We start from the raw sequence: 10,321 nt of genomic DNA, 5'->3' as shown, positions 1-10,321 counted from the left end.
ACACACACACACACACACACACACACACACACACACACACACACACATACATACATATACACACACACACATTCCTATTAAATATTTTCACGTTAGTGATGTTGTAAGGAAGAATTAGAACCAATAGGAGGAACCATCAGAAAGAGGAAACAAAACACAACAGAAGAAAAAAAATTAGTAAATAGTATGCTTCGATCTGCATTCAAACTCCATAGTTCTTTTTTTGGATGTGGATAGAATTTTCTAAAACGAAACCTTTGGAGATGTCTTAGATCCTTGCATTGCTGAGAAGGGCTAAGTCTGCAAACGTTAGTCATCGCACAATGTGGCTGTTACTGTGTACAACGTTCTCCTGCCTCTGCTCACTTCACTCCGCATCAGACCATACAATTCTACCTGCTCATCATTTCTTTTTTTTTCTTTTCTTTTTTTTTTCCTTTTTGCTAGGCTCTGGGGTTAAGTGACTTGCCCAGAGTCACACAGCTAGTGTCAAGTGTCTGAGGCTGGATTTAAACTCGGGTCCTCTTGACTCCAGGGCTCGTGCTCTATCCACTGCGTCACCTAGCTGCCTCTTCTAATCATTTCTTATAGCACAGTAGTATTCATTACATTCATATACCACAACTTCTTCAGCCATTCCCCAGTTGATGGGCATCCCTTCAATTTCCAATTCTTGGCCACCACAAAAAGAGCTGCTATAAATATTTTTGTACATGTGGGTCCTTTTCCCATTTGTATAATCTCTTTGGGATACAACCCTAGAAGTGCTATTACTGGGTCAAAGGGTATGCACATTTTTATAGCCCTTTGGGCATAGTTCTATGTTGCTCTCCAAAATGGTTGGATCATTTCACAACTGCACCAGCAATGCATTAGTATTCCAATTTTCCCACATCTTCTCCAACATTTATCATTTTCCTGTTTTGTCATGTTGACCAATCTAATAAGGGTGATGTAATACTAAAATTTCTAACATGACCTAGAGGTTTCTTTATAAGTTCAGCTCTGATATATCATCCTTCCAGAGGTGACCCAGGTTACTTTATTATTTTGACAATGGAGCACAACCTTTGTATGGAAAAATTTCAGATATGAGCTCTGCAATGGAATATCTGCTGTCTGAAAACCAGCTTACATAAGTAAATAAGCTTATGCATCAGAAGGTTGCCCATTATGTGATGCATATCTTGATTGTCAAGACATGATGATCTATGAAAAACCATCTTCATCTCTGTCTACCTTCTTCTTCTACAATGATAGTATTGGAAAAGACAGCCAAGGGTGGTGACACTTAATTTTTAGACTCACCAATGTTAATTTAACTTGATATTCAGTGTAATTTTTTGTCTATTGACCAGTGGGTTCATAGACTAGGGAGGAATTGAACTATATTAATACTGACTTTCTGTTTGAAAAGAAGAAGATGAACTAAATGATGGCTAACGGGTTCTCCATAGTGAGTCAAACAAAGTAGTTGGTAAAGTCTGCTTTGTTTTGTACTAAAAGGCAATAAGAAATACCATTTTTTATGAAACTTAGTCTTGTCTTCTGTCCATATACATTAACAAAATCAGTGCTAGAAGTAGCACACCTAAAAAGTTACTCAGGCATTGCTTTTCAGGATTTATCAAAGTTAAGAATATTCTGAGAGCATAAAAATGATGAAAAGCAAAATTATTATCCAAAAAATAAACAAAAACACATTAGTAACTACTGCTTTATGTGCCTGAACCAGTCTTATATTCATCCTTAGTTACCTGTCATTGTTTTTATTTTCTATTCATTTTTTACTTCAAATTTATGTTGGTTAGTGACTTCCTTTTTGTTGTTGTTCAGTCGTTTTCTAATCATGATCAACACTTTGTGACCGCATTTGAGGTTTTCTTGGCTGAGATACTAGAGTGCTTTGCCATTTTCTTCTCCAGCTCATTTTACAGATGAGGATACTGAGGCAAACAGGGTTAAGTGACTTGTCTAGGGGCACACAGCTAGTAAGTGTCTGAGGCCAGATTTGAAGTGTAGGAAGAGGAGTATTCCTCACTCCAGTCTTGGCATTCTATGCACTGTGCCACTTAGGTTTCCTTTACTTCCATACCAATATTTTTAACTATGTGATCCTTATTGCAATACTTAAAATATCACTTCTGTTTTTTGAAATGCCCTGCACCGTATTTCTTGTCCAGTTGTTGAATTTTCTCATGCAACTATTATACCTAGTCTCATGTAAATATAATTCTGTCCTACTACCCCTGTTATACACCTATACCATGTTATAATATTCTTTTGAATAAAGCATAACTTTTTAACACATTTGTTAAAATCATCCCGTATTCTCTGATAAGTACCACAGAGATTATTTGATTCAATAACCCACTGATAATATTTTGTGAGATAAAAACCAGATATATGTGCTTGTCAAAGGTATTTTACTGCCATAGAATATACTCTCTTATAGAGGTTTTAAATGAAAGAAGAACTCCCTACAGGTGGTAAGTTCAGGTGCTTTTGTTTGTATCAATTACCAGATTGCATATATTACATAATATATAAAATAACATTTGTAATCTGATTTGTTGGAATTCTAAAGAGATCTGATGATCCAGACACAGGATCATGGGATAAACATTAAATAGAGGACAAATGCTTATTATTCAGACTCTTAGTCCATTGAATTGGCACATCATTGCATATATCTGTGATGTGCTGCACAGAGACAAGCAAAAACTGAGTTAAAAGGTTGGTTTCCATACTTTATCCATTTCTTTAAGAAAGATCTTTTTGAAGGGAAAAGGACAAAATTTGTACAAGAATATTTATACCAGCTCTTTTTCTAGTGGCGAAGAATTGGAAGTTAAGGGGATATCCATCAATTGGGGAAAGGCTAAACCAGCTGTGGTATATGATTGTGATGGAATATTATTGTGCTATAAAAAAATGACAAGCAGACTGATTTCAGAAAATCCTGGAAGTCTTTACATGAACTGATGCAAAGTGAAGTGAGCAGAACCAGATCGACATTGTAAACAGTAACAGCAATATTGTCCGATGAAGAACTGTGAATGACTTAGCTTTTCTCATCAATACAGTGATCCAAGACGATCCCAATGGACTCATAACGAAACATGCTGTTTGCCTCCAGAGAAAGAACTTACATTGTCTGAATTCAGACTGAAGCATATGCTTGCTTGCTTGCTTGCTTGCTTCCTTCCTTCCTTCCTTCCTCTTCCTCTTCTCCTCCTCCTTCTCCTCCTTCTTCTCTCTCTCCTCTACGTGTACAAAATGACTAATATGGAAATATTTTACATGATTGCAATGTAATAATAGTAATAAAAAAACCAGAAAGACCTTTTTGTCCTTGACTAAGCCTAACTTCAAATGAATTAGAGCCGAGAAATATTATTTCTTGATATATTCAGTTTTACTAAAAAGGAGATTTTTACATGCATATAATTTTTTTTCCCTCTACCCTAATAGTGACAAAGGTCTCATGAGTTACAAATATTATCTTTCCATGCAGAAATGTAAACAGTTCAACCTTAATAAGTTTCTTATGATTTCTCTTTCCTGTTTACCTCTTCATGTTCTACTTGAGTCTTGTATTGGAAAATGAAATTTTCTATTCAGCTCTGGTCTTTTCATAAGAATACTTGAAAGTCCCTTATTTCACTGAATGACCATTTTTTTCCCCTGAAGGATTATACTCAGTTTGCTGGGTAGGTGATTCTTGGTTGTAATCCTGTCTCCTTTGCCCTCTGGAATATTACATTCCATGTCCTCTGGTTCCTTAATGTAGAAGCTGTTAAATCTTGTGTTATCCTGATTGTGTTTCCACAATACTTGAATTGTTTCTTTCTGGCCTGCTTGCAATGTTTTCTCCTTGACCTGGGAACTCTGGAATTTGGCTACAATATGCCTAGGAGTTTTCCTTTGGGGATCTCTTTCAGGAGGTGGTGGGTGGGTTTTGTCCTCTGGTTCTAAAATATCAAGGCAGTTTTCCTTGCTCATTTCTTGAAAGATGATGTCTAGGCTCTTTTTTTGATCATGGCTTTCAGATAGTCCAGTAATTTTTAAATTTTCTCTCCTGGATCTATTTTCCAGGTTAGTTGTTTTTCCAATGAGATTATTTCACATTGTTTTCTAATTTTTCATTCTTTTGGATTTGTTTTACAGTGTCTTGATTTCTCATAAAGTCACTACCTTCCAATTGCTCTATTCTATTTTTTTTTTAAGTGAAGCAATTGGGGTTAAGTGACTTTCCCAGGGTCACACAGCTAGTAAGTGTCAAATGGCTGGTCTGAGACTGGATTTGAACTCAAGTCCTCCTGACTCCAGGGCCGGTGCTCTATCCACTGCACCACCTAGCTGCCCCACTCTATTCTAATTTTTAAGGAAGTATTTTCTTCAGTAAGCTTTTGGACTTCCTTTAACATTTGGCCAATTTTGCTTTTGAAGGCATTCTTCTCATTGGCTTTTTGGACGTCTTTTGCCGTTTGGGTTAGGTTATTTTTCAAGGTGTTATTTTCTTTAGTGTTTTTTTGGGTCTCCTTTAGCAAACTGTTGACTTGTTTTTCATAATTTTCTTCCATCGCTCTCGTTTCTCTTCCCAGTTTTTCCTCTACTTCTCTTGTTTCTCAAAATCTTTTTTGAGCTCTTCCAAGGCCTGGGACTGATTCATATTTTTCTTGGAGACTTTGGATGTAGGAGCTTTGACTTTGTTGTCTTCTTCTGGTTGTATGTTTTGATCTTCTTTGTTACCAAAAAAAGATTCTGTGGTCTGACATTTCTTGTGAGGTTTGCTCATGGTCCCAGACAATTACTTGAGTTTTAAGGTAGGAGTCTGCTTCTAGTTTGAAGAATGTACTGTCCCAAGCTTCAGGGGTTTTGTGCAGCTGTTTTCAGAGATACTTCTAGGCACCTGTAAATTTTCAGTTCTTCCAAAGTGGTATGATAAGGGGCGAAGTGTTTACTACTTTCCTGGCCTGTGCTCTGGTCTATGAGTCACCACAAGCATTCTTTTCTGCCTTAGAACTGTGAGGGGGATTTCCTCTCCACCATCATGCCATCTATTCCTCCTTGCCCCAGTACCGCCACCCAGAACTGTGACCCAGATCCAAGCACATGCAAAGCAAGAGAATTCTGCACCAGCAGAGAGATCCCTCAATCCCCCTCTGATCAACCACTCAATTCCCCTCTGATCAACCACTCAATTTCCCCCTTAGTCTGTGGGCTGGAAGCTCCAGAAGCAGCTGCTTGCCCCAGGGCTGAACTTGGGGAGTGGGGTTAGAACTGAGCTTCTCTCTCTCACCATAGTCACAGACTTTTCCCACTGACCTTCCAAGTTGTCTTTGGCGTTCATGGGTTGAGAAGTCTGGAAACCGCCACAGCTGCCTGTGATTTGGTCCTCTGAGACCTGCTCCAGGTTTGCTGAGGCCTGCCTTGCATGTGTACCCACACTGAACTGCGCTCCTCTCCCTGCTCAGTGCGATATACCTTTCTGAACAACCATCCAGGATGTCTTGGGCTATAAATTTGTTTCACTCTGTCTTTTTGTGGGTTCTGCTGCTTTAGAATTTGTTTAGAGCCACTTTTATAGGTATTTAGAGGGGTTTGAGGGAGAGCTCAAGCACGTCGTCACTGCTTTTGCTCCGCCATCGTGGCTTCTCCTAAAAAGGAGATTTTTTAATATGCTTCCATAGCATGGCACTGAACACAGAAATGAATTTAGGTAATATTGTCATTCTTATTTTATTGATTATACTTAGCTGTGAACAAATTAATATTTGCCCAATTTTTTTAGGTCTGTATTTCTCTAAAGTGTTTTGTAGTTGTATTCGTGTAGTATTTGTTGTGTCTTGGTCAGAAGACTCCCAAATATTTTATAAATCTTATAGTTATTTTGAATGGAATTTCTTTTTCTATTTTTTCTTTGGTAGCTTTTCTTGATTTTAATCTCAAATTCTGATTATATATGTGGATTTTTTTTGTCCTCCAAATTTGTAGAAATTTTTGTTTCAGTTAATTTTAGTTGACTCTCTAGGGTTTTCTTAGTAAAAACTCACACACTTCTGAAACTCTTACAATTTGGTACCTTTCCCCACCACTCTATTGTAATAGCTCAATACATGCTTGTTCGTATAACTGAATCTAGTTAGTTGTTTTCTTTTTTCCCTTGTCCTCTTCTTTCATTTCTCAGGTTTTGATACATTGAATGATTGTTAAATGAGTGATGAGTGACTGAATATACCATTTGAATATCCTCTTTTCTGATGCTTTAAACGCTGTTCCTCAGGCTTTTCTTTTTTACCTTTTTTTCTTTCTTTACTTTCTTTTTTGCTAATTTTATCTACTGCCATGGCTTCATTTAACATCTTTATGTAGATTTTCCCATCGTATTATTTTCTCACTGATTTATATCACTGTACCTTATTTCTTACTAGACCTGTAGTTTTACATAACTAACATGTCTACGTAGATGTCCCGTCACCTCAAATTCATCATGTGTAAAGCAGAATTTATCTTTTCTCTTAAGTATATCCTTTCCCTGTGCTTTCTTTCTGTTAATGACATCACTATCTTCTAGTTATTGTTACCTCGTTATTATGTAAACAGTATAATATATCCTATCAATTCTGTCCTTGTAGTCCACCAAACCCCTCTTTTTTTTTTTTTTAAAGGAACTGCTTCTTGCCACACATCCCAGTCTTCACACAAGTGGATTTAAAAAACAAACAAACAAAAGTTTATAATCACCCATGGCAGATTTCATTTCATTATATTTGGTCCCAAGTTCTAACCTGTTAGAAACTTCTTGAATCCTATCTTCTAGTATGTTAGCTATCCCATCTGACTGTATTTACTTCAAATTTGATAAACATTCTACCTCTTGTCTTTAGTTAAGTAATTGATAAAAATGTTAAATGGCAGAAGGCCAAGTATGCATCCCTAAAGAATTTCATTGGCGACCTCCTTCCAATTTTTCATGGAACTGTTAATGACCACAGTTTGGTTGTTGACCATTCTACCAGTTCTGAATTTGTCTGTTGTCTCTCCCTGGTTCCCCCATTGGTTCACATTGTTCCCAAGTATCACTTGCCTTGGTCAAACACTTTGTGTACAATTCATCTTGTTTTATTTATAATCATTATTCATTTAATTATTTGGCAAACATCAGTTACTTTTTTTAAAGGTATATTGATTTCAAAATGTTTTTGAAATTATTTCCACAAATAATCTTGTAGGGTTTGAGTACAGTGCAGTAACAGGCAGAGATGCCATTGCATTTGGAAGATAATGGTACTTTTTAATAGGAGTAATCAAAAATGTTCTGAAAATACAAGTTAATATTTGAGAACTATTTAATTTTACTTTCCTAGCAAGGTAGTTAAAATAACCTAGCATATTTAGTGACATTATACATAAACAAATGATATAAATTTATCTAAAAATGAATTTTAAAGTTCATGTAATTTTGTTATTCTTTAATGTTATTTTAGGAAACCATTCATTTCAGTATTTTAAAGAAATTTATTAATAGAAATTGACATGTTCTAGGTGTTGTTGCTTGTGTCAGCTAAGATATTTAAAAAGTTAAATTTTATAGAAAGATGTTTATAAATTTTGTGTTTCTTTAAAAAATTAAATTATATATTACCCATTATGGTTTGTCTGCAAATGAACTTGCTGGGTACCAGTTATTTATCTTAAGGTAACAAGTTTAAAAAAAAATTACATCCAATTTTCTTTTTTTCTTTCTTGAATTCTGTTTTGCAAATATACCATTAATTTGCAAGAGAAAAGAAATGTAAAAGTTTCCTTCTTGGCTTACAGTCCTGGCTCTTCATCAGTCATCACTCTTCCTGCATTTTGTTCTAGAGGCTCTAATTGTCTGCATTTGGCAGGTTTAACACTTCCTGACAGAGAGGCTATTAAGGGGAAGTATTCTCGCATAACTGTCACTGGCGGGAACAAAGAACCTTCAAACTCAATGTGTGGAGACCACTAACATTCTTAAATGACCCTTTTCATGCGTTTTTATCCCTTAAGCTAAATTTTGGAGAGTACCTGGTTAGGGGAAAAAAGTAAGGTATGATTAAACAGTAAACCTTGATTTTTTTTGAAAGGGGATGATGGGTGGGTGGTTAGGAGTGTGCTTGTGTGTGTGTGTGTGTGTGTGTGTGTGTGTGTGTGTGTGTGTGTGTGTGGATTTATCTCTGACTTGAAAACAATTGTTATTTGGAAAATCTCATTAGCAGACCTGACTGCTTGGAGTAAAAAGACTTAAAACTGATGTTGCTTTCAGAACTGCTTTGAACTTAACAAGCACCTATTTGTGGAGCAGACTAGCTAATGAAAGGAAATTAAATTTTCTGACAACTTCCCCTGCCAGCCTCCTTATTCTTTAGTGGCTGTTATTAGGTACTGAAGACTTTAAAGAGGATTTTATTTTATTCTTAGACATGAATGAACCAGATATGATTATTTTCTTGTGTTTTTAAAAGTAAAATAAAATTAAAATTTGATATAGTTATTATTAAAGAAATGGTTTAAAAAGGTTAGGTTTTCATATAGTGTTCTTGTCAACTCCCAAAATTGTCAGCTAGAGGTTTTTAGACATTTTTGGACTAATATTTGTGTATTTGAATATATGTCATTGTTAAATTTTAACAGATTTAGAGAGTTGTCAGATTTGATCAATGATAGTGTTGTCATTTCGATTTCTACCTTTCTTTACTGAAAATATATCTGTCATGTTAATGGTTGGCCTTATGAGATAGTGTTTAATAATTGAGAATTTCCATATGTGCATATTTATTATGTATTTACAAATTTTTAGAGGACCAGTGCTTTTTAGCCCCTGAAATTAAGTAATAACAGCCTTTCTATGGGAAAATAACTAGAAATTAATTATTTTTTTAAAGTTTTCACTCCTTTTTCCTTTCAATTAATTTTTTCCTTCTCAGTGTGGTATGACGCCAGGTATTAACATGTTGCAATAAGAAATGAACACCAAAAACTAACTACATCTAAACAGAATAAAGACTATAGAGGAAAAGAGTATGCTTTGGGAAATTAATGAAAACATTAGTTACATCTCAGATAACAGATAATATCTGTAGATACTAGAAACTTTATTTTTAATTTCTAGGTAATCTGTCATGCTCCTCCCAGACAGTAGAGGATCACCTCCCCCTGCTGACAACATTGAGGAAAACATGACCCAGAAATACCAGAGAGGACAGAAACAAGCTGACTGTAGACAAGCTTTAATGATCCGATTTATGAATCATTATTGATTGTAAATTTCTAAATTCTGCCATTAAATTCCTGCAAGTGCACTCAGTCATTTAGTAATTCTGCTAGTGCTTCCTTTCAGCTGATTTCAAACTGCTTTGAGTTTCTCAATATAATAACGATGAGGTAGAATTTACATTCCACTTATGGTATTAATTTTACATTCCTCTGAATGAAAACGGTCAGAAGGTTGTAAAATTGAACATTAAATGAATCTGAGGAGACAGTAGTGCAATATATGACTGCCCTAAGGACATTGTGCAATGGCTGATGGGATTAACGTTGAGTCTCATTTCCTGCTTTTACAGGATGCAGATGAAGCTGTCAGAATTGCAAGGGAAATTGGTAAGTCCTTAAATTAGCTATGGTGGGATTTGCATGCCTCTCAGTAGACGTGGTTGACTCAATTAAATATATTATAAGCAATCCCTATAGAACAAATAGTGGCTTAATACTTTTAAAGAATTTTTTTTTAATTACTTTTTGGGCTGAGAGACTGTCTAATAATTAACCATATTTTATCAATATACTGAGCTTGAAAAGAGAATTTTACTCTGATTTTTTCCCCTGGATCTAAGATGTAAACATTGGGTAATTAAAAGAGGAATTTTTTTTTTATTTTTGATATTGGATGTAATATTAATTCCTACAGCCATAGATGAAGAATGTTCTAGTAAGAGACCATATGATCATGATGAAAAATAAGAGTTTGAATATAGCAGTTTATCAGTTTTTAATTTTATTACTTTGAAGTTCTTTTGCTGAACACATTACAGAATATGGGTTTTAATGTCTATCACGTTACTTAATCATAGGGTCATTGTAATAAAAGGGAATTAGTTAATATTTCAGGGTACAATTAATTTCAAACAAATATTTGCTGAATGTACAAGAAAGTATTCTTAATATCTGCTTTTTTATGGATCTGTATACAATACTATAATTGTGTTGTCTGGCAAAAAGATTATCAGAAGTACCATCTCGTGTGTGTGTGTGTGTGTGTGTGTGTGTGTGTGTGTGTGTGTGTGTG

The 10,321-nt window shown here is 35.2% G+C and overlaps 1 protein-coding gene across 4 annotated transcripts in view; it reads left to right on the top strand.

Annotated features, from left to right (window-relative positions):
- PCCA (propionyl-CoA carboxylase subunit alpha) overlaps positions 1–10,321 on the top strand; it is a 473,473-nt gene that overhangs the window by 141,254 nt on the left and 321,898 nt on the right. For all 4 annotated transcript variants that reach the window (XM_027854094.1, XM_027854095.1, XM_027854096.1 and 1 more), the window contains exon 8: positions 9,600–9,636. In XM_027854094.1, coding sequence (XP_027709895.1) covers positions 9,600–9,636 — 37 coding nt within the window. The remainder of the gene's footprint in view (positions 1–9,599; positions 9,637–10,321) is intronic.

Source organism: Vombatus ursinus, unplaced genomic scaffold (assembly GCF_900497805.2).
Source record: "Vombatus ursinus unplaced genomic scaffold, bare-nosed wombat genome assembly UNPS02010304.1, whole genome shotgun sequence".
Classification (NCBI taxonomy): Eukaryota; Metazoa; Chordata; class Mammalia; order Diprotodontia; family Vombatidae; genus Vombatus; species Vombatus ursinus.
The sequence above is the reverse complement of the archived record's forward strand: the minus strand, read 5'-3'. Positions and strand labels throughout refer to the sequence as shown.